Source organism: Lepisma saccharinum, chromosome 2 (genome assembly GCF_977018435.1).
Source record: "Lepisma saccharinum chromosome 2, izLepSacc3.1, whole genome shotgun sequence".
NCBI lineage: Eukaryota > Metazoa > Arthropoda > Insecta > Zygentoma > Lepismatidae > Lepisma > Lepisma saccharinum.
In genome coordinates this window covers 171,873,132-171,897,596 of record NC_139230.1, presented here as the reverse complement: position 1 = coordinate 171,897,596, position 24,465 = coordinate 171,873,132, and the positions used below count along the sequence as shown (strand labels likewise).

The 24,465-nt window shown below is 38.2% G+C and overlaps 1 protein-coding gene across 4 annotated transcripts in view; it reads right to left on the bottom strand.

Annotated features, from left to right (window-relative positions):
• LOC145984194 (ubiquitin carboxyl-terminal hydrolase MINDY-2-like) overlaps positions 1-24,465 on the bottom strand; it is a 57,335-nt gene that overhangs the window by 16,162 nt on the left and 16,708 nt on the right. For 3 of the 4 annotated variants that reach the window (XM_083117718.1, XM_083117717.1, XM_083117719.1), the window contains 3 exons: positions 23,175-23,317; positions 15,024-15,217; positions 6,457-6,567 (listed from right to left, as the gene is read on the bottom strand). In XM_083117718.1, coding sequence (XP_082973844.1) covers positions 6,457-6,567; positions 15,024-15,217; positions 23,175-23,317 — 448 coding nt within the window. The remainder of the gene's footprint in view (positions 1-6,456; positions 6,568-15,023; positions 15,218-23,174; positions 23,318-24,465) is intronic. The other variant, XM_083117720.1, reaches the window with a different exon arrangement.

The window sequence follows — 24,465 nt, the reverse complement described above, 5'->3', positions numbered from 1 at the left end:
AAATAGCTTCTTACACCATGTGCTGAACAATACAGGTTTGTCTCACAAAGTGTATTTTTAACAGTTTTACTTTTGTATGTTCTGCATTTCTTTTTGCAACCCTGATTACTGACAGGCAAGACAAACATCCACTGTCTTCTTCAGGGGAGGAAAATAATATTTAGAGAAGACAACAGGCGTTGCTGAGAATGTGAACTCAAAAATTCACGTGTGTGTATGTTAGGGCTACCATATTTTGAAATGCTAAAAAGAGGACATTTTCTTCGAAAGCCACACACACCATCAATTTATTCACAAACACGAAAACATTACATAAATCACACAATTTATCACCATTAAATAAAATATTATTCTCCATGATATTATACTGCCACTAACCTAACCTAACTTTATAGTATTGACGTCCACCCTGTTATATTGAACTAACCTATTCTTATGATTGTGTATTCTGGATTAGTCTTTTTATATATAGAAACACAGTACCTTGTTGTTTGTTTCCTTCCAACTGCTCCTTGTTCACAGTAGCCCAAGCATACTTTTCTGTAGAACTTATCTTTTTCAACAATTCTTTTTCATTCATCAGGTAGGCATCGAATTCTTTACAGCTGATGTCCTTGTAATTGTACTGCACTTTCAAAATTCCTCGAAGTGACTCCACAGACAAACTATTTCTTTCTTTTGTCCACTGACTCTGCATTAGGGAGAAGAGTCTTTCTACATTTGCATTGTGGGATGGAATGGCGAAGAAAAACTGAGCAATTTTCAGCAGTAACGAATGGCAGGAAGAATGTTTGGACTTCTCAAAATACACATTCCACTTTTTATGAGCTTGAAGGTTAAGAAAATCATGGTCATGTTCAAGTTCTTCGCTCACAAATTTCTTGAGGTTGCATACTTGATCAAAACATTTTTCATCATCTCTATCCAAAAGGTACTTAATAGTTGATTCCACATCCTTCCACTCAGGTGATTTTTCAAGAGACATCCACATGAAACCAGTAAACTCTTGCATGGGTGCCATCCATTTTCCAGATATTCTATGCAGCTGTCATACAGTCCAACTGCTGCTGCCATGAATTCGTCACATTCAGCATCCAGTCCATTTTTACGCCTTTCTTCCAGCAGAATTTTCACCTTTATTGACATGAATTCACTGGCTTTACGTTCAGTGAGCATGCACTTAATGGACAACAAGATTCCAAGAACTTCCACAAGTGAATTTGTTTCTCTCTCACCAGTGTTTTTAGGTGGTACAAATAAATTTCGCTGAATTCATTTTCAAAGAATTTCTTGATCACTGTAGGTGGCTTAGGTTGCGAAAGAAAGAAAGATTTGAGAGCTGGGAACATATGGATGAGTCTGGTTATGCCTGGAATAATGACAACCATCTTGTCTTGCTATGTGACAACAACTTCTTATATTCAACATCAGCAAATTCTGAGAACTCTTTAAGTTGCTCAGTCCGGACTGTGTAGATGTTAAAATCCTGATACAATTTGAAGATGATGCCTTCAATATCAAAATCCAATGTGTCTACAGCTTGATGTACACAATTATTCAAGATGTGTGCAGGACATCCCACACCAATTACGAGGGTCACTATTTATATTTTGAGCCTAACAATGAAAAAACAGGAATTTGGCATTGAAAACTGCTTTATTGTTTTTCGAAGTATTCTCCTTTATGGTCAATACACTTTTTCATTCGTTCGAACCATTTGTCAAAGCAGTTTTTCCAATCTTCTTGAGACACCTCCATAATATGGTTTTTAAACTCATCAACGGCGTCTTCCGCCGACGAAAATCGTTGTCCACGCAATTTATTCTTGACATTCGGGAACAAGAAGAAGTCATTGGGTGCCAAATCAGGACTGTACGGTGGATGACCGATCAATTCGATTTTTTGACTGTTCATAAAGTTGGTTGTTAGACGAGATGTGTGACAGCTGGCATTTTCTTGATGAAGAATGATCCGACGGCGTTTGTTTGTTTTCCATATTTGACCGAAGACCTCTGGCAAACAAATTGTTGTGTACCATTCAGAGTTGACCATTCTACGTTCCTCTAAAGGCACAGTTACCACATGACCAGTTTTCCAGAAAAAACAGGCGACCATTTGTTTCGATGTGCTTCGAGCGCGAACAACTTTTGTTGGATTGGGTTCATCTTGAAACACCCATACAGTCGACTGCTGTTTACGTTCCAGCTCATATGCATATATCCATGATTCGTCACCTGTTACAATCTTATATACGTCTTTTGAAGCACCACGATTGTATTTATTGAGCATTTGTTTGCACCAATTGACGCGAGCGTCTTTTTGAGTTTTTGTCAAATTGTGTGGGATCCAACGAGAACATACCTTTCTCACAGCTAAATGATCACGTAATATTTTATATATGCTGGTGGAACTAATGCCTATGGTTGCCTCAATCTCACAGTATGTCACATGACGACCTTGCAGTATTAGGTTTTGCACAGCATCAATGTTTTCTTGAACAACAACTGATTTTGGACGACCTTCGCGAATCTCGTCGGTGAGCGAATGGCGGCCACGATGAAATTCGTTATACCAGCGTTTCACAGTGGCAAAGGATGGGGCTTCATCGCCAAATGTGGAAGTAAGTTGATCGATGCACTCTTGTCTTGATAATCCACGTCGAAAATCGTAAAAAAATCATCGCACGAAAATGTTCACGAGTTAATTCCATTTTATTGTTGTCGCGCAATCTCCAAGGTAACTAAACAACACAAATCAAGCTATTGACAAAACATTTGAAGTACGTTATGGTCAATAATGCCAGACGATTCCGTGCCAACGTCAAATCGCGCCTAACTTCAGTCAGTGTTGCCAAGGCTCAAAATATAAATAGTGACCCTCGTAATGTCTTGTTTCCTAACAATTTCTTCAGTTTTGAGAAAACATTTTTCCATTCTGCATCCCGGCGTAGTTCTCCAAACATGGTATTGCAATTGTCTCCAGTAAATGCTATGCACTTATCAAGCAGCCCCTTACCCTCAAGTGCATTCCTTAAAAAGGAAAAATAGTGTCTGCAGTCTCATTAGGTTGCTGATCTAGTTCAATTAATTTGGATTGCAAGCCACCAGTTTTCCAATCAAAATACTGAATAATTATTGGGAAGATTTTTACTGAACCATGATTACTGCTGTCAGTAGAAACACCACAATAAGCAATCTCATTATCTTGAATTCTCTTCGTGGCACTATCAATAGAATGAGGACCTAGCACAGAGTTTACAATTGCTTCTGTTTTCGTTCTTGCAGTTGAGAACTTTCTAGCTACATTGGAATCAGGAAATAATGATTTTATCAAGCTTGATGTGCAGTCCATCACTTTATAACTATTGTGATGCTTAACAGTATGAAACGCGAAAGAACCTTCTGCAGCACTTAACTTTATCTTCATGTTCACTGCCAGGTTTCGTGAAAAACTGAGAGTCAGTTTTGTAGATGAAGCTTCACCTCTGACGGCTCTTTTGTGCTTTTCGCACTCCACGTGTGCTTGCAAGTCTAGCCCTCCTTTGTTTGCCACACACACATACATATGTACAGCTGACCACTCAGGAGAAGATCCCTGACGGAAGTGAAGTGACGTAGCAGCAGGCGACTCCACTATTAGGGTCGGGGGTGTGCACCCGAGTGAAAAACACATGTGGGCTCGCTGTAACCGGTGCAGAGACGCAAGTCGTTTAGGGTTACCAGAAGTTCTCTTTTACCCGGACAAATCCTGTTTTTCGGGTACTAAAAATGCTCCGGGCAGGTTTTTAGGAAAATTTGGAAATATCCTGTTTTTTGGGGTATAGACAGCTGCTTAAGATTAGTAACAAAATGTTATTTGTAAACAATTATTAATATTGTTTCCGTTTTCAATTTCAAAGTAAAGAAATACAACACTCTCAGTTGCAAGCGCAAAGAAAATAAACTTTTCTTGCAACAAAGAAAAATTGTTGGACCTTTGCGTCTCTTCTGTTGTCACCGCCGCCCCGAGTGAGATTTTGATTTCAAACCATTTGTGACATCTACCGCGGCTCTTGGTGAGCAGCAAGTTTCTGACAATAGGTAAGAATATGCAATTTGCCGCGGCTTACTTTGATTTGACTTTCATGGCAGAATTCAGAAATAAACAGTATTTTTTAACTGTCGTACATTTGTTGTTCCATGGCAGTGGAGTAGTGAAATTCTGTCGATCAGCAATCTGAACCATGCCAAAATGCAAATGTGTTTTTAGTGACGTCTTACAAAAACGGTTTCGTGAATTAAGGCCTGGAAGAAAAAAAAAACTCCGAGGCAGAATGTCAATTTATGCCATTTTTTTAAAGTAAGAAACCAAGCTTCACAACCGTATAATATTAGGAGCATAGTGAATAAATATTAGAATATTAAGACATTTGCCTACAATGAGGCCTATTATTAGTTATACGGAAAAGGTGTAAAATTATTTTACAGGAGTGTGTGATCTGCAAGCCCACCAAAACACCAGTAAGCACAAAACGTGTGTCTTCGTCTAAAGTTAACAACATTTTGCAATCTAAAAATGCCTTCTTTTTTAAAGTTTGTCATTTGGTAACCCTAAAGTCGTTGCCGTATATTCTTTTAAAATTCTTTGAAATACAGTGTAAATAATGCACAGGATAAGCAATACAAAAGTATTCTGGCCACTGAAAGAAAAGCAGTAAACTGTTGCTGCGGACACACGCTCTGCGTGCTTGACGCAAATCAACTCAAACGCACTTCGAAAAACCGGAGCGGAAGGCTTTCTGCTACCCCTAAAATCTGCAAATGAACCGGTCCTTTCCTCCACACCCGCTCCCCGTCACCCCTCGTTTGGGTATCTTCTCGTGAGCGGTGAGCTGTACCGGGTTTACAAACCATACACTCGCCTTCAAAATCGTCTCTACCACGTCTAAAACATGAATACTTTTCTTGTAACTCATTAGTAAACTTGCACTTTCATTTAGGCATATTAGTAGCTTACACCGTGTTCGCAAACTCTAACTTCCACTTCGAAACACAAACAAAAGAATTACGCGGAAATCACATCGACCGGAACTTGAAACTGTAACAACAAACGACTAACGCTTAGCACATAGTCCAGTACTGCAAACATCAGACGTTTAATGACTTGAAAAGTTGTAACTTCGTGATCTCTGACCTATGATGATTGGATAAAAGTAAAAACCCGGACATTTTAACAGAAAGTAAAAACCTGCCCGGACGCAAATTTCAGGGTCTGAAAAGAGGACATGTCCGGGAAAACCAGGACGTGTGGTAGCCCTAGTGTATGTAGAACATTTTACACACAAAATGATAATTACTACAAATCTCTAGATATATATTTTCACTAGGGCTGAGCTGACACCAATTTGAAACAATACTGATATCAGTTACCGATTCTCACTGATACAAATACCGATACTTGAAAATTGTAACAATTCAAAACAGTTCATAGTATTTATGAATTTGAATTTATCAGTTGTTTTTTTTTTAATAAAACTATAACATTTCAATCTACCAGTTTTGCTTAAAAATATTAATAATTTCACATGAGAAAATCCATTTCTCCTCACAAAATTGGTGCAAAAATAATGAAAATAATGGTATAACTTACAGGATATTTAGACTCTGCAGAAGTGTTGCACGACATTTTTGAATACCATGGAAAACATCGGGACTCTTAAAAGTATAGGAGAGTATCAGTATTGTCTCAGCCCTAATATTCACCAATATGTTTTGTATGAGAATTACATTATGACTGACAGCAGTTATGGACAATTAATTAATTTAGCAAATACTACATTTAGGCATGCCACTAACATGTCTACAAATACTACGCTGAACTCAAGCAACACTGCAACAAAGCGTAAGTTGGTTTCTCTGCTATGTATCCAAAAATATGTTACTACCATGAATGCATTATCTTTCATCTCAGTCATGCATCAGTTATTTCAGCAAAGACATGAGTGTCAAACTGTCTCTGAGAGAAGTTTAGGGAGCTTTCAGACCAAAACGACAAGTGACATTTGTCTCTTGGAAGCGAACCCTCAGAAATTAATGCAATTTTTCCAAGCAAAGCACAACAAGCTGCATGTGTCTGTTGCTTGTATGTTGCTCAGACTGGGGTAGATTTCTCAATGGTGTGCATCGTGCTACCTCAGTTTGTTGTTCAGGGCCAGTGACACTTGTCACTTTGGTGTGAACGCTCTCCCCCCATTGTCACTTATCAGCTGTCGCTCATCACTTTGGTGTGACCCCCCCCCCCCCCCCCCGCTGTCACGTGCCGCTTTGATCCTCTGAAACCTCCATTAAACATGCATGCAACAATAAACACTATGATTCAGCAACAATACTTGTTTCTAGACTAGCACATGAAGCAAGAGCACAGCTGTGAAAAAAAAAGGGAGGAGGGCAAGCAAATATGTGTCATGCAAAAACTTACTCTGTTACATTTTCTTCTGGGCTGACTAAATTCTGTTTATATTCCTCCCATGAAGTTTCCTTAACTTGCTGTTGCTTCTGTTCTTCTTGCAATGACAAAGCCACCAGGTAACTATTGAGAAAAAGTTTTTCAGTGGTGGTAGAACATAGAGTTCTCTCTCCCTCTCTCTCTCTCACTTATTAGAGTATTCAATTTATATGCTCCCATTTAGAAGGAACGAGTTCATTTGTGCCTCACATATTTAGTTATCACCATTCTTTTGTAGCATGTATATATGCGAGAAAACATACAATTTTGACAAACATTTTACAGAGGCAATAATGACATAATAATTTTAGAAAGCACCCAAACTTTTCTTATGCAACTCTTAACAGAAGAGATTGATGAAATTCTGAAACATTATGGTAGAAAAAAAAATAACAGGTTGGTAACAGCACAGATGAGGGATATGTAAATTCTGGTTTCTATAACCATTTCTGTTTGTGGAGAAACTTTTCCTTATTTGTATAGCATACACAGGATGTATATAAAAAATGTTAAAATTGTCAATGTATAAAGAATAATGGGAGGAAGTGAACCAGCGAATCTGACAAAGCAAGTTCAGAGTCAAATATCAAAAATATAAAATTCCCTTAACCTTGTAATTTTTCCTGGTAATCTGCAAATATTTACTATGAGCAACTGCCACCATAAAGATCTCTGTGTGTAATGCAGGAAACTTATAAATACAAGATATCATATATTACACAATATATATACAGGGTGACTTGTAATTAGATGTATTCCCTGAAAGGGGTTAAAGTAGAGGCAATTTGCAATAAATTTGACTATATGAAACCCTGTCCGAAAATTAGTAGTTTGAGATAATTGAATTTCTATTGTTTTTTTTTAAAAAATGACAATTTTCCACATAAAATGATGAATTGAGAAAAAACTGCTCTTGTATGGCACATATTTCAGCATTTTCTGATAGCTAACAAATAAGTGGTTCGTTGAAAAAAAAAGTTTTTTCCCAAATAACAATCACATGTAAGTAATGGGTGGGTCTAAACTTACAAGTGGTGATAAAAACATACACTCTTAGTTTACTAGGCAACGTATTAATAACAAAAATGGTATAACACAAAGCATACAAATTACTTCCTTGAGTCATCAGCTATCCAACAAGGTACAAATGTTGCTAACATTCACATTTGTGTGCAAGAAATAATACTTCATCTTCATGTGAATGGAATCAATGAACAATACAATTAAAGAACATTACACGTCTTCCTCAAAGTGGGCACCTCCGTTACGAATGCATACACGCAGGTTTTTACGGACATTTGGTCTCCTAACTCGTGATGTGATGGTGTCCTTGATGTGTTGACCAGCTGTTAAGATCCTCTCCCTGAGCTCTTCTTGCAAGTTTACCGGTGTCTTGTAAACTAAGTCTTTCATGTGGCTCCAAATGTAAAAGTTGCAAGGCATCAAATCGATCGGGGGATCGAGCTGGGCAGCCATCATGCTGGTAAATTATGTCACGTCTTGTAGCTAGAGGCACATCCTCCAACAACATCGCCATCCTGTTCCTCAAAAAATGTTCATAATGATCAAATGATTGTTCATGACACCCATCCATACTTCTGCCTGGGCGTGTGACAGTGGCTGGATAAAAATTACCCAAAGAAATGGATTGGTCGAAGCAGCAAGATTCCCTGGCCGGCTCGATCTCCCGATTTGACGCCTTGCGACTTCTTAATTTGGGGCCACATGAAAGACTTAGTTCACAACACACCGGTTAACTTGCAAGAAGAGCTCACGGAGAGGATCTAACAGCAGGTCAACACATCAAGGACACCATCACATCACGAGTTACGAGACCAAATGTCCGTAAAAACCTGCGTGCCTGCATTTGTAACGGAGGTGCCCACTGTGAGGAAGACGTGTAATGTTCCTTAATTGTAATGTTCATAGATTCATTTCACATGAAAATAAATCAAGTATTATTTCTTGTACACAAATGTGAATTTTAACAACATTTGAAAGTTGTTGGATAGCTGATGACTCAAGGAAGTAATTTAAGTAATTTGTATGCTTCGTGTCATACCATTTTTGTTATTAATACGTTGCCTAGTAAACTAAGAGTCTATTTTTTTATCGCCACTTGTAAGTTTAGACTCACCCGTTACTTACATGTGATTGTTACTTGGGAAAAAACTTTTTTTTCAACGAACCACTTATTTGTTAGCTATCAGAAAATGCTGAAATATTTGCCATACAATGAGCAGTTTTTTTCTCAATTCATCTTTTTTATGTGGAAAATTGTCATTTCTTAAAAAAAAAAACAATAGAAATTCAATTATCTCGAAAACTACTAATTTTCGGACGGGGTATCATATGGTCAAATTTATTGCAAATTGTCTCTACTTTAACCCCTTTCAGGGAATACATCTAATTACAGGTCACCCTGTATTTGTACAACTATTATCAATCACAGTTTTTATTAAAATATCCTATATTTCTATAAAAGTATACTGTCTTGCTAACCGCTAGGTTATTAGGATGAACTTGCATTTTTCTTATTTTGCATCACTTTCCACTTTCACTTTAGGGTAATTTGATGATGAAGATGAATGTGAACAGATGAAATTAATATGTGGTCATTGAATGCAAAAGGATGAGAGCATAGGTAGAGAGATGTGCATACTCAGCTGATTAGGAAAGCTAACTAAATCATATTTTGAAAGCTATTTTTATCCATCATCTTGAAATGTGATACCTCTAATAAAACAATCTATAGATTTATGTATGGAGGAAAAATCAAGAACACCTCATTATACAGGGTGGCTCAATAAGTCACTTAACACCCTCAGTACAAGGCCACTGCGGCATGGAATTTGAAATTGGCAATGACCAATCGTTATCTGGCCAAGGGGGAACCACATTGACGCCACCCACACGGTCGGCGGCCATCTTGATGTCCGCCATCTTGAATTCAACTTCAGAATTTTAAATGGGAAGGGGGTCGTGCGACATATCAAAATGGGCTAGAATTTCACGAGAAATGCAATGGTGAAGGTTTCTTCAACGTATCTTTAACCAGTAAGTTAAGTTATTTGAATTCTTGTACCAATTTGCTCCTTTTCGAGGTGTTAGAAAAATGACTTAAAATTTGTTTAGCGCTTCGGTAATGCATCGAGATCAAAGTGACGTCTATGGAGAGACGTTCGCATGCCATTGCACATTATTTTAATCAGATACATCCATGAAGAGCTGTGCATTATGAATGGTTGTCGCGAACAATTTACAGTGTGACGCTTCCATTGAATTAAAAGTCCTTCACAGTGACAAGGCTAATGTTTATGTTCATAAGGAAGTTCATAAACAGAATATGTGACCCTTGTCATCTGATAACTAACTTTGGACAAAAACTGGTTCATAACGTTCCCATAAGTGTTCTGGTGTTCTTCCCTATTGAAAAAACTCTGTAAAAAGTACCTTCTTCCATAAGCAAGGATGAAAAAAACTGTTTATTTAACAAATCCAAGTAGCCCTAAGCATTTAAGGTTCCGTTGATGAAAAATGAAAAATTGACTAACCAATCGTGTTCCACACAGCATGCCACACCATTAACTTACCAACACTAACCATTCAGCTTTGATCTGTCGAAAATGGGTTATCAGATAAAAATCATCGAATATTCTGTTTATGAACTTCCTTATGAACATAAACATTAGCCTTGTCACTGTGAAGGACTTTTAATTCAATGGAAGCGTCACACTGTAAATTGTTCGCGACAACCATTCATAATGCACAGCTCTTCTTGGATGTATCTGATTAAAATAATGTGCAATGGCATGCGAACGTCTCTCCATAGACGTCACTTTGATCTCGATGCATTACCGAAGCGCTAAACAAATTTTAAGTCATTTTTCTAACACCTCGAAAAGGAGCAAATTGGTACAAGAATTCAGTCAACTTTTTACTGGTTAAAGATACGTCGAAAAAACCTTCACCATTGCATTTCTTGTGAAATTCTAGCCCATTTTGATATGTCGCACAACCCCCTTCCCATTTAAAATTCTGAAGTTGAATTCAAGATGGCGGACATCAAGATGGGCGCCGACCGTGTGGATGGCTTCAATGTGGTTCCCCCTTGGCCTGATAACGATTGGTCATCACCATTTCCATGTTGCGCGCTGCAGTGGCCTTGTACTGGGGGTGTTAAGTGACTTATTGAGCCACCCTGTATATATATTCCCATTCCCCCAATCACTTTCATCAATACTTCAATTACAAGACATCACTTCTACATAAAAATAAATAAATTCAATAATTTTAAAACATGATGATATTCATGCAGCAAAGTATAATTTCATCCTGGTTAAACTACTGTATAAAGAAACTATCTCTTGCATTCTAACTGATCTGATGGTACCTGAACTGTCTGTAATACAGTGCATTCATTTCCTGGGTTTTGTTAATAGACATGTAAACTACACTATACAGATTTTGACCATCACAATTCTAAAATTTAATGAATACAGTACAGTAATAAGAGAACATGTTTGCTACAATCCAATAAAACAAACTTCAAATGCTGCCTCAGATTATCACCATTGTGCATGAGTTTATAACAAGCCAACTAAATACAAGTTGACGTCAACAAATTACAAACTTAACTAGTACTGTATGTGTAAAGAAATCACAAAAGAACACATGGGAATCAACAAGTTTGATATTTTCAGATGTACTAAAGGAAAACAGCAATCTATTTTCATTAACTTATCACAGTGTCATGCATATCTCTACCAAATGAACTATTTCACCATCCTCCTAGGTTTTTTTTAAATATGAATGGGCCATAAATAAGTTAATGACAATACATTATCTTCCTACACTTGCTAAGCTAATTTAATTTGATGTAATGGAAACAGGGATGTTTGCAGGTTAGGTCTTGGCTAGTATATGAGGGTGTGGATGTGTAAGAACTAGACAGAATAGTACAATAGGACCTAGGAAAAAGAAAAAAAAAACCTTCCCTGCCATATAAACAAACCAGCACACCATTTCATGAAAGTCTTACTCCGTAGACTCTCATTATCCTTTTATTTAAACATCTACAGCTTATTACTTATGTGAAATTTAGAAAATTTTGCACTTCCGCATTGCACAATTTACTGGTTAAATCCTATTAATTTCAAAGATCCACTGTCATCATTCACAAAAGGGTACGGCGTTTGAAGCGGAGATGGTACCGCATCACTGCATTGTTTGTTCCCAGGTGGTGGTAGTTGTGATTTCTCCCGTTCAGCGGCACTGGCATGAGCATCCTGGTTTGCGTAGTCTGCTTCCTGTTGTCAGGTGGTGTTGCCAGTTGGTGGTTGGGGGGCTGGGCTGTGCTGTTCACCTGACCAAATGGCTCCTCCAAAAACTGACCGCTCAGAATGACAAATTTACCTACTGCCTAAAAAACAGCCTTGAAGCAAAATAATTTGTCACCTCTTTCGTCACAGCCAACAACTGCAAACTAGCCAGCATAGACGTAGTGGATATGTTCTCCTCCATTCCAATCAGTCTTGCACTTGACTCCACCAGAACATGACTCCTCAGCAATAGCATGCCGCCATTTGTAACAGATGAAATTTGAAACCTTCTACAAGCCTGCGTCACCCACAACTATTTCCAGTTCGAGGACAGTTTCTTCAACCAGACAGGAGGCCTAGCGATGGGCAACACCCTTTCTGCACCCCTATCCAAAATTGTACTGCATGTGGCTGAGAAGTCAATACTCACCCAACCAGAGTTTGCTCATATAAAATACAAAAGATATGCCGATGACACCCTAGTCATTTAAAAACAAGAAGAGGACCTAAACCATCTCCTAACTGCCCTCACTTTCTCGACCTCAGCATCCGATGACACCAAGACAAATTCATCACATCCATATACAGGAAACCAGGTTCGGGCACCCAGTACATCCATGGAAAATCCAACCACCCACCAAAACAGAAAGCTGGAGTATGGATGAACTTTTACAGAAGAGCCTTCACACACAACTGCACAGTAGATGACCTCCATATGAAATAGCATGGGTAACTGAAATAGGACTAAACAACAGTTACACCAAGTGCCAACTATCCATGTAGTGTGCAAAAACAGAAGACCAGCTCAGACACCCAAGAAACAAGAGATAACCCGAACCAAAATCCTAAACCAAATGGATCGCTTTTCCATACCACCCCACCACATCTGGCAAATTTGCCAAGGCCCTCAAACCTTTCAACATCCGAGTGGCACACAAACCCATATCCCAAATCGGAAGAGCACTACCCAACTTCAAGAGATACTACCTACACAAACTTGCATCCCCTGGTGTCTACAAGACCACATGCCAATGCTACAACACCTACATTGGCAAAACCATTCCACTGTCCAAGAACGGATTAACAAACACGTAAAAGATGCCAAAAATGACACACCAAAATCTGGCCTCTCTCAACACCTCCACTCCACTAACCACACCATCTCCTCCATATCCATACTTCACCCAACCGGCTCTGTCATAGAAAACACTATCAAAGAAACCCATGCTATCATCCAACAGAAACCAGCACTGAACCTGGACAGGCACACCCGACTTGGCACCCTGTCCTCAGAAAGATCCCGACCTGAAAAAAAAACTCGACCCCCATCCAGCCACGAGGGGAACAGAAATGGCACCATGCCAAGCAGCACACCCCAGCCCCCCCCCCACCCCCAACCACCAATTGGCAACGCCACCTGACAACAGGAAGCAGACGACGCAAACCAGGATGCTCATGCCAGTGCCGCTGAACGGGAGAAATCGCAACTATCGCCGCCCGGGAACAAACAATGCAGTGATGAGGTACCATCTCCGCTTCAAACGTTGTACCCTTTTGTGAATGAAGACAGTGGATCTTCGAAAAAGTGCGAAATTTTCTAAATTTCACATAAGTAATTTTAAACCACGTTTACCGCAACCATCATGAAATCTACAGCTTGTTTGGATACTGACACTCAGTCTTTCCTTAACTGGCTCCATTATTTCAGATTTGTGATGGCTGGAAGTGTGGTGTGGGATAAATGTTTCATTTTATCACTGCCCAAAAGAATTTCAGTACCGTCAGTGTCTCATAAGGCACTACAACAATTTTACTTGAACAAATATCAACACAAAATATCGAAACACTTCCTGTGGTGATGTTCTCACCTATTACAGTGGAAACATTATTATACATTCCAATATTTAAGTTTTGTCACCTAATATGTTCAATCATTCAGGTCCCAGCGAAAAGTAATTTTAAGCCGGTATAATGTACACCTATACATTTGATGCATGACTAGCATGAAACTGCTGTTAAATGTCATCTATTGAATGTAGAGATAAACTGAAACAGTTGTACACAAGAGGCCTGAACTTTATTGCCATCTACAGGGAAAGAAAATACTATTTGTTCCTTGATATTTCTATAAATCAAAAAATCACACCTATGAATCAAATGTTAACAATGGATGGCTTATTGTGACTTGTAAATAAGGAACAGAACAAAATCTTGTTTGGAGACAGTAATATTAGGAATTTAGATTTTTACTTCCGATACAGCAAAAAAGTGAACTAGATTATGTGCAAGAAGAATTATTGCAGATAGTGAAGGAGACAAACATGTATGCCAAACTATTGCAAAGCAGTGACCAATTTAAATATCACAGTGGACTCTTTTTAATTTGAACTTGGATAATTTGAATTTTTCAGTAATTCGAAGAGAAGTTTATTCCCCTTGAAATTCTTATTGAAACCAATGTTAAAAATTTATATGTAATTCGAATTTTTGAACCTTTTACTTGGATAATTCGAAGGCAGCTATCCAGAGACAGCCATAGGGAAGAGAAAGTTTATGTTTGCTGGTATGCAGCTTCCCCCCTCTCCTCAATAATGTGAGATTGCCCACCCCTTTTGTGTGCAGGTGTTCATCCATGAACCCTTACTTACTAGACAATGATTTGTGAGCCTTATTATCTGCCTTGTGCTGTCAGTTGTGGTTTTCTCAATAATGCATGTTTTTGTCAATTCAAATTTTTGGATAATCCAATTTTTTTGTGTGTTCAAATTAGAGAAAATCCACTGTACTAGGATTACAGCAGGAAGGACATTTAGAACTTGGTTTGAGGGATTAAGGAGCTCTCACAAGTGCCACATATCACCTGAGAATGCACTAGTCAATAGTAACATTTCACACTGCAACATCACATGCTGCATAAGCCTACAGCCCATTCAGAAACATGTGACGTGTTTGCTTCAGTGTAATATCGAATGCCTGATTCATACTTTGTTAGTTCTCTTGAACTGTATATTGATTGATTGCATTGGTGTTTTAAGTCCACTTTATGCACAGTAAGGCTAATCGAGATTGGACCTAGAGTTTAAAATGGGACCCAAAGCACCATGTGCCTCCACTGGGTATCAAACTTGGAACCCTTGATTACAAGGCAAGACGTCTTGAACTGTACACATTTCATAAAATATGCTATCAGTATCATTGTTAAAATTAGTAACTACTTACTCAGCTGATATCTGTTGCTCTTCTGTTATATCACGAGGTAAGGCTGATGAATATGGACTAAGATCTTGAGGTGGCACTCGTACAAACTGATGGTCCACAAATATTCCATCACCTTCTATATTTGTTAATGTTTCCCATACAACACGAGGCTCATGCAAAAATCCTTGGTCAGTAACCAGCTGGTACAGTGAATCCTGAAAATAAAAATGAATTACACTTTAAGAAGCATTATTTACAAATTTTAGTTATTTTATGGTCACATAGGCAGTGAATGGGTGTCCAAAACAGATTTGTTTGCAAAATTTAATTCATCCACACTATTTATGCAGTAGTTTACCAATTAATAATCATTTTTGTATGTGGGATGTAAATAAATTAGTGGCAACACACTCAGGAAAAGGTAATGACACCATGCATGTGCTATCAGGCAGTGAGCAATGTCAGTTTGGAGCCATGCTGATGTGTGGAGCAGGGACATATTTTGAAAAAATTGGAAAAATATTCTTGCACTAGTTAACCCTTAACCGGGCAACCAGTGTCTATCAGACACTGTTGCTTATATTTTTTTGTCCCATACTCCAAACTATACTTCCTGCGAACATGATATTTCTTGACTTTGTTTGTTTCTCTTTTTTCTCATTTCACAATATTTGACTTTGTTTGAAAAAGAAGGTCAGGCGTAGAAAAATATTTTCCGTTTCACTTACGTAAATGGGCAAGCAGTCTGTTGGACACAGTGTACGAACAAAAGTTGTAATATTACTTGAATATGTATTAACAAATGTTCAATAAAAATAAAGTATTTAATAAGAATTAAGAATTCACATAAATATATTATTAACCCTACAATAGAAAAAATGAAAAATATATGAGCAAATAAAACAATTTCCTCACACTACCTTCCAGCCTAACAGGTTTCATATACTATGCTGCAAAAATGCAACTACAATGATGATTAAGTTAAATATCATGTTACTCGCTTGTTTCCAAAGCGATGAAACATAAACATTTCGCATTAGAAGGGAAAGATCCATTTAAAACAATGCAGTGTCCAACAGACACTGCTTGACCAGACACATTACAAAAATAGCTTGCCTGGATAAGTGTTAAATGAACATGGACTCAAGTTTTCGGTACCAGCAAGAAGTAAGTGACAGGAAGATCCATTTGCAGATAAGAATCGCAGCCACATCTCAGCAAATCAAAAGTAACGTGCAATTATCCCTGTAGGAATTCGTTGCTTCTGTTTCCAGTTTTCCTTTGAATCTTCCAGGTATTGTATGTTCAGGTGCGGTCGGTGTCAAACAATAAACCCAGCATACCCCGGTGGAAAGGAGGGGTGGGGGGAAGAGAATTTTAAATCTCTTCTTTTCCATCTACAACTACATTGCACAGATGCAAGGACTCCAAATCAGGGGGGCAAGTGGAGGGAGCTTGAGCCTTCTAGGTAAAAAGTTGAAGGTGGAAAAAATTCGAGATGAATGCCAGACAATGCGGTGGTGTAGTCGGTAGGGCTTCTGACTCCCACGCGGAGACCCAGGTTCGATTTCCGGGGTGGGTGATCTAAGGTAGGAATTTTTCTGCCCTTGTCCCTGCATAAATCGACTCCGCAGCTCACCCAGCCTGAGAGTTCAATGCAGTCAGAGCTTGGTGCTGATCTCACCAGCTTTGAACATGACATCTAAAACAAGGAGTAAACTTTTCGTAAATCTAAATAGCCACTCTATATCCCTTGTTTGTTCCGCCTCTACACAGTGCTTTCAGTATTGCCTGATGTGAAGAAACCACAGAGAAAGGACAAGATTTGTCAATTTGCTCCCCCTTTCCCCCACTTTCACCCTAAAAAATGAGACCATATGTATTTCGAGTTATCTTGGTTTTGAAGAATATTTGGAAAAATATTTTTGCACTAGATTTGTGAACCAGCACTCAAGTTTCCGTTAACAGCAAGAAGCATGCGACATCGCAGTCAGGTCTCCGCAAAACAATTATCCCCGTTGGAATTCCATGCTTCTGTTTCCAGTTTTACTTTGAAACCTGCCAGGTTTTGTACCTGAAAGTGTGCTCACATTTAACAATACACCGGGGAAGGGGACAGAGGACAGCTTAACATTTAAATCTTCCAGTGCAATTTCTGAACACGAGCTTCCTTTAAGGACCCCTTGCTGTGAGAAGATGCATCTTGCAAGTTCTTGGAAATTCAAATGTAGGGTAATCTCCCCTTCCCATTCCAAATTTAGATGGGATGTCACAGTCATTGTTCAGAGTAAAATAAATGCAGATGGTGTGTTTCAGCAGTTACTCTGCAAATTGTAGTGATGAGTTTGGATTTCCTTCCGCACCAAACGATACAATTGTGTAAATCATGTGCAGAAAGTACACGGATTGCATCGGAAGATCACTGCACTCCACTAGTTGCCTGATATAGAATCAAAATAGTGGTAGGTTTTACTTCACTCCTTAAGTTTTCTTTACTAATTAATATTTTTTGTGTGAAAGGATAGACTAGAGACAGACAAGTATCGTCCATTTCTTCTCATCAGGCATCAAAATATCTATGGTGTCTTTGAGTGTTTTTACGAAGCTGTTACACATGCACGGGATGGACAATCCAATCGACAATCCGAGATTCAAACTGTGGGCTGCGAACTGGACGCAGACAGTTCTCGAATATTTCTCTCAGATTCGAGCCTGAACACCACTAATGTGTCTTGTCCTCCCATATTTGCAGCTCTTATAAAAGCCGAAACACACCAAATTGTTCATATTCAGGCCTAAGCACTTGCAAGTGTTCAACATTGTCTGTCACAGCTTCCGCAGTCTTGTCATATATCGGCACAAAGTAAAAGAAGTCTTCTAGAATACAGCTCGATTGCAAAACAATTAATGCACAGTGAAAACCCTTTCACATCTAATCTAATCTCCCAATCTAATGTTTCTTCTCCCAATATGATCAAATGCTTACTCATTTATCTCCAGTGACATGCCCAAGGGAGGGTTGGTGGTGTCATAACCCCGACCCAGTATTAAAAAAGAATGTCAAACACAGGAAAAGATGGCAAGATGAGGGCTGACCACCAAAAATAGTATGCGTAACCCCTCTCCCTTCCGAAAATCCTGAGCACGCCACTCTTTATCTCGGACACATTTTTTAAAATCAACTCACCAGAAGTTATCATCATTTCGTATTGGAGACTGAAATAAGATACGTTCTTCCTGCAGGTTTGGATGTTATCCTTTAGCATGCTGTCGCCTGCCTTCGCACCTCACCTTAACAAAGCCCTAATTTTCCATCCTTGTGACTTGGATCTTCTGGACTTAGGAAGATTGCAGACCGAAGGGACACGCGATGCATGTCGTTTGGAATGAGCCTATCAACAGCAACGTTTCACACCATAGCGACACAAAAGGCTGCACAAACATACTTTTGACTTGTGAAATCCCCAGGCGACATGGTGTGAAATCTCCCTTAGTAGGTCACTGTCATCGTCACCTCGAAGTTGTAGATCTTATTGACCACAGAATAGAAATTTATCCTCAACTGGTGGGAATGCCCCTCACTATACAGGCAACATCTTACGATTTGATATACACAGGACATGTACTATGTAGACATTCTAACGAAAAACAGTTGAAGTCAAGGGTGGCTCAGCTGGTAGAGCTATGATTCAGGTCCTGGTAGAGCCTGCAATATCCGCTAAATGTCTACATATGCAACATCTTATTGCTTTCTCTTCTCGACATTCATAACATTTTCGGCTGTCCCTTTGTGGTAGTTAAGTGTTTGAATGTGTGTCGAACCCAGTAGGCTTAATCAAAAGTATTTTTTATGCCATGAAATTCTCGGGACTGCATACACGAAATTTGGTCCTGGCAGAACTAAAGCATCACTGGAAACTTTGATTTTCAGTTGATCTATGCAGCTTATTTCCTTTTTAATAAACCACTCCAATACCCACTCCTGCTGAAATATTCACTTTTGAGAGAGAAGCCTTCAATCCCTTCAGCCCTTGACCCGAACTAGCACTACACTGAGGTTGTAGCCACGTATTTATATCCTCATTATATTCTACAACTTTCCGCAGATAAAACGATTCGTAAGTATTGTCAGTAGTTCAACTCTCCTTATTCAAGAACGTTCAGTTCCCCTGGATCCCACTTTAAACTGTAGGTCCAGTCCCGATTAGCCTCTCTGTGCATAAAGTGGACTTAAAACAACAAATCAATCAATCATTCAAGAACGTTCCCTCTCTCGCTTTCCAGAGATTAAAAATTACAATGAATCGCCCTACGTGTGGCGCTACCTTTGCTGTGCAGCTTATAAATGCTGACAAGTCTCTATATAGTGCTCAAGTTCGCTGTGATAACAACACCGAAAAGCGCAAGAAAAGTTTATGTGCAATATTATCAACAACAGGGTTATAGAATATTCTCAGTCTTGCCGTGATAAGTATTTCTCTCCTTAAATTATCGTCCCTTTATTCAAGAAGACAAAAAGCTAATTTTATGTAGTGTAAACTGAAAAATTTCCTGGGGGGCTCGAGGCTCCTGATCCTTAACTTGGATACATGCTATTAACAATAACAGGGTTATAGAACATTCTCAGTCTTTTCTCGATAATTATTTCTCTCAAATTTTCATCACATTATTCAAGAAGACAAAAACCTAATTTTATGTAATGTAAACTGAAAAAAATTCTAGGGCAGAGGGGGGCTCGAGCCCTCTGATTCCCACTTTGGATATGTGCTATTAACAATAACTGGGTTATAGAACATTATCTGTCTTGCCTTGATAATTATTTCTCTCATTAAATTATTGTCACATTATTTAAGAAGACAAAAACCTAATTTTATCTAGTGTAAACTGAAAAATTTCCTGGAGGAGAGGGGTGGGGGCTCGAGCCACCTGAAGCCCACCTTGGATACGCACTATTAACAAAAACAGGGCTACAGAACATTCTCCGTCTTGCCTCGATAATTATTTCTCTCCTTAAATTATCATCACAATATTTTATTTCACACCACAAGAAACGAAAAACCTAATTTTATCTAGTGCAAACTGAAAACTTTCAGGGGGAGGGGGGCTCGAGCCCCTAAGCCCCCCCCCCCCCCCCGGTTGGATACATGCCTGCCAAGAAGCACGTTAGGAGATAGATTGAGAGCAATTCAATGTAGTATGGATGTGGACCTGACACCTCGGATGGGCTGATTTAAGAAGACGTTTGATGACAAAATGGAAAAACAATTACTTTCGTATATGAAAGACTTGGACAATAAGTTTATGCCTTCAGTAAATAAGAAGACAAAAAAGACAACTGTAGAAACTGCACAATGTATAATTTGTCTAGAGTCCTTTGAGGAAGATTGGGTTCAGTGTACTGAATGTGGAGTTTGGTACATGTTAAATGCGTAGACCAAGAAAATATTTTGTATTTTTGTGACTATTATAAAAATTTAAAATAAATGTAAAATAAAAATGTGATTTCAACTCCACTTTAACGGACTTTATTTCCACATTTGTTAACTACCACACCTTTGTACACATAGTTCAGGGTTTCTTCATAAAACTGAAGCATTTATCAATAGTTACCACCATCTAAAATTAATATATTGACTGGCCGATACTGGACGACAATTTTTCCACTCATTGAAAATTCAGCTTTTCGTTTTTTGTATATATCTTGTAGTTATGAAAACATTTCATAGAAATCAAACCAGTGTTCCTTAAAGTATGCATTGAGGTATCATATTACTATGTTCAATCCAACTATCTGCTAATCCTTTATCAGTTATAATCAATAAGCTTAAGGTGGCCGGTACTGTACGACACTCCCCTACTGCTTAATTTAAAGCAGCTGCATCATTTGGAACAAAAATATATCGAATCAGTATTTCTAACTTCTTGTCACAGGAAAAGTTTACTTTAACAAGTTAAATTTGCACTGAAGATAAATTCCACATAATTATTGTTATGGGTTAGTAATATAATTATATTTACCCCAAGAAAATGGAGGGGAAGGGGGATGAGTTCTTTGAAAGAGGAACCGTATTATATTATTGCCCTGAGCTTTACTTTGTGGGGATTACTACTACGTATATGGTTTGAGTGCACGAATAATATAATTTGGGGTGATGCATGACATGATTTTTGGGGGGGGGGGGTTGTTTTCTTTGCTTTTTGGTGCCATTCAACACATGCCAATTTTCATTGATACCAGCTCACGCAGAATGCACACCCACCCCAGTCCCATCAACATCTTTGTTCGCGTCCTTTGGGGAATCCCTTGTGCTGACATTGCCGCGTGATTTTTTGACAAGAGCGTATCCAATTTCTTAGTGGACTGCCCAACACCGACGACTTCTCTCCACCCGTTTTGCCATTATTCACTTTGGAAAATCATTTTCCCACGTTTTCAAACGTCAATAACTCGGCAACAAAGCAGTTTCCAGAATTTCGTTACAAGAACTTTTCACCTTATTTTCACTCGTACAATCACCTCCCAAGCATTGTAAACGAACTTACGAAACACCCTGTATATTTATTATTTATGTGGGGGGGAAGATATTGTAAAAACTAGTTGATGGATTTGAAAACCTGCCCCCCCCCCACTCCAAAATAAGTTCAGACACCCCTGGTGTGGAGTTTCAAAAGTGGTCAGTGCAGAGAGTGCTGTTGTGTATGTGGGAGGTTGAAATGAACACCATTTTCTGTACTGCTCTAAAACATGTAAAAAAGTGATTGTGGATCGAAATCCAGGTTTGATCATGGCAAAAATGCACAAGAATGTGATCAAAACTTGCATGAAGCCTGAAACAACAATAACTAGCCTTACCTGATGGTTACACAATGTTGACAATATCGGAAACCCAGCATGATGCAATTTTCCTTATGTTGAGGTTGTTCTCACGGATGCGTCGCAACCTCTTATAGAAATGCACTTACCCATTATGCAACCATCAGATATGGCTAGGTATTGTTGCTACAGGCTTCATGCAAGTCTTGCTGACATTGTCATGCATGTTTCCCACAGGCAACCTGGATTTTGATCCACAATCAATGTTCTACCTTTGTAAACATGTTTTAGAGCAGTACAGAAAATGGTGTTCATTTCAACCTCCTACATACACCACAGCACTTGCTGTACCGACCACTTTTGGCACTCCACACATCGACATGGGCCCAAACTGACATTACTCACTGCCGGATAGTACATGCACGGTGTTATGACCTTTTCCTGACAGTGTTGCCACTACTTTATTTACAACCCACGTATGTTCTTTCCACTTATAATATAGAAAAATTAGACCAAGAATATTTTCACTACTGACCTAACATTTTTACCACAAATTTGTGTATAGTGCTTTAAAAGTATTCCTACATAACTCAGTAAATTACATTTCATGACAAAAAAATAATTACCAGTTAACCCAAGACTCCAAAACTGTGATAAATCATACAGATCATTGATGGTGAATAAAATTGATCTTTACACATGCAGCATAAATATTCCTTCTCTCTCTCTCTTATGTTGGGCATACCTGTACTTTTCAAATGTCACATGTTGGTACAGATTAAGTGAAGGGCAGAAAAGGCAATTTTTACCTTTCCCCAGAAATATAAAACTATCCATAAATCATCACTCAACATAGGAGCAAACTGAAATCACCCTTTTAGCATTTAAAATTTAACCATCAAGCTCCATGAGATGTCTTCAATGAACCTAGTAGGTTGCAGCTAAAAGAACATAACTCCTGTTGCTACAGACTACCTGAAGCAAGGTTAATCCACATTTTCTACCTACTAACATCTGGTTCCTCTTATATCATTTTTAAATATTTTTTTTTGGCACACAAAGCAAATTAAATTACTAATTGGACAGCAGTGGTTTGAAACTGGGACTAGTATTTTGTGCTAATGCTTTAAATAACTGAGTTACCAGGCTAAGTTAAGATTTCATCACAATTCTCAGTTTTACTATATTTTATTTATATTATGTCTAATTCAGGCAAACAACATTTGTCTGTTGCTATTCACTAACCTGAAAATATATATGGCTTAAAATCTGTGAAGCAACTCAACAAAAATTCTCTCCTTATGTGTTCATTTATTTATTCACTGAAATAAAAAGAAATGAAACAACAATGAACTTACCCCAGTCTTAATAACAGTAATGAAATGATTGTTCCGAAATAATATGGCCACCTCAGCATCATTCATAGTATTATGTAGTTCACACAAACCATGGTATGTAAGTTGTGAAGCTGAACGTTCTAGAAACTGTTCTGCTATTAAAGCTAAAATGGAGAGAAGAAACAGTATTAAAATAAGTGTTACTCATCAATACTACTTCAGTATTAGAAATCTGATAAAATCATTAGTTTAATAAATATGTAGTTGTTGATAATGATGATGAGTGAGAATTACCTGTGTGGTATGAATTTAAATTAGCACTGAGCTGATAACAATACTAGTGTTGATACTCATTGATTGCCACCAATATCAGTACTTGAACACTATAAGCTTTCTATTGGAACTATCAATTTACCAGAACTTTGCTTTAAAATATTCATAATTTCACGAGTTAATCATGTAATCACAAAATCCATTTCTCCCTACAATTTTGTTGCGAAGATAATGAAAATCATGCATTGTGCATAATTTCCAGTAAATTTAAGACACTGCAAAAGTGGTGAGTGGCAATTTTGCAGATTGTGCAAAACATCCAGACTCCCAAAAGTATTGAGCAGTATTGTTGATTAAATTACAACCAATACTTTCTGATATTGATACAATGGCACTGGTATTAGCTCAGCCCTAGCACATTGGCATGATGCAAGATAAAATGTAAAAATAGGCAATTAAGTTTGAGTGCATAATTCTGTCTTACAAGAGTGTGGACCTGAGAAATATGGCTTTCATTGTTTAGCATGGTAAACACAATCAAAGTTTTGTACATATATAGTTTCATATGTCCGCATTGCTATCTTTGTTGATTGTCAAATTAATCTCCACCACAACCTCACAGAAATATTATCAAAGAAACACATTCAATCATCGAGCATTAAACTTAACGGGGGGGGGGGATCTTTCTCTCTCCCTCTCTTAAAAGACACCGGACAAACCACACACAACACCCCCTGGCCAGAGTTGGCCCAGCCCAGTTTTTTTTCCAGAAAACCCCACCTCAAAAACCCAAGTCAAAAAGTGTTCCTTTTTTTTCAAAAAATGTAAATTATTGATTTAAATGCTTGTGAGGTTCTACGATTGTCAAAAAAAAAAATTGAAAACTTGTGAAGAAAAGTTTTCGTAGAGCTTATAATACTAAAAATAACACTGTTCTACAAAAAAAACCTTTTTCTTTTTTCTGGAGGAAAAAGTTCTGATTCCTATTGCAAATTTTGCACCGATTTCAAATCTGCATTTAGATTTTCTGTCAGGGATA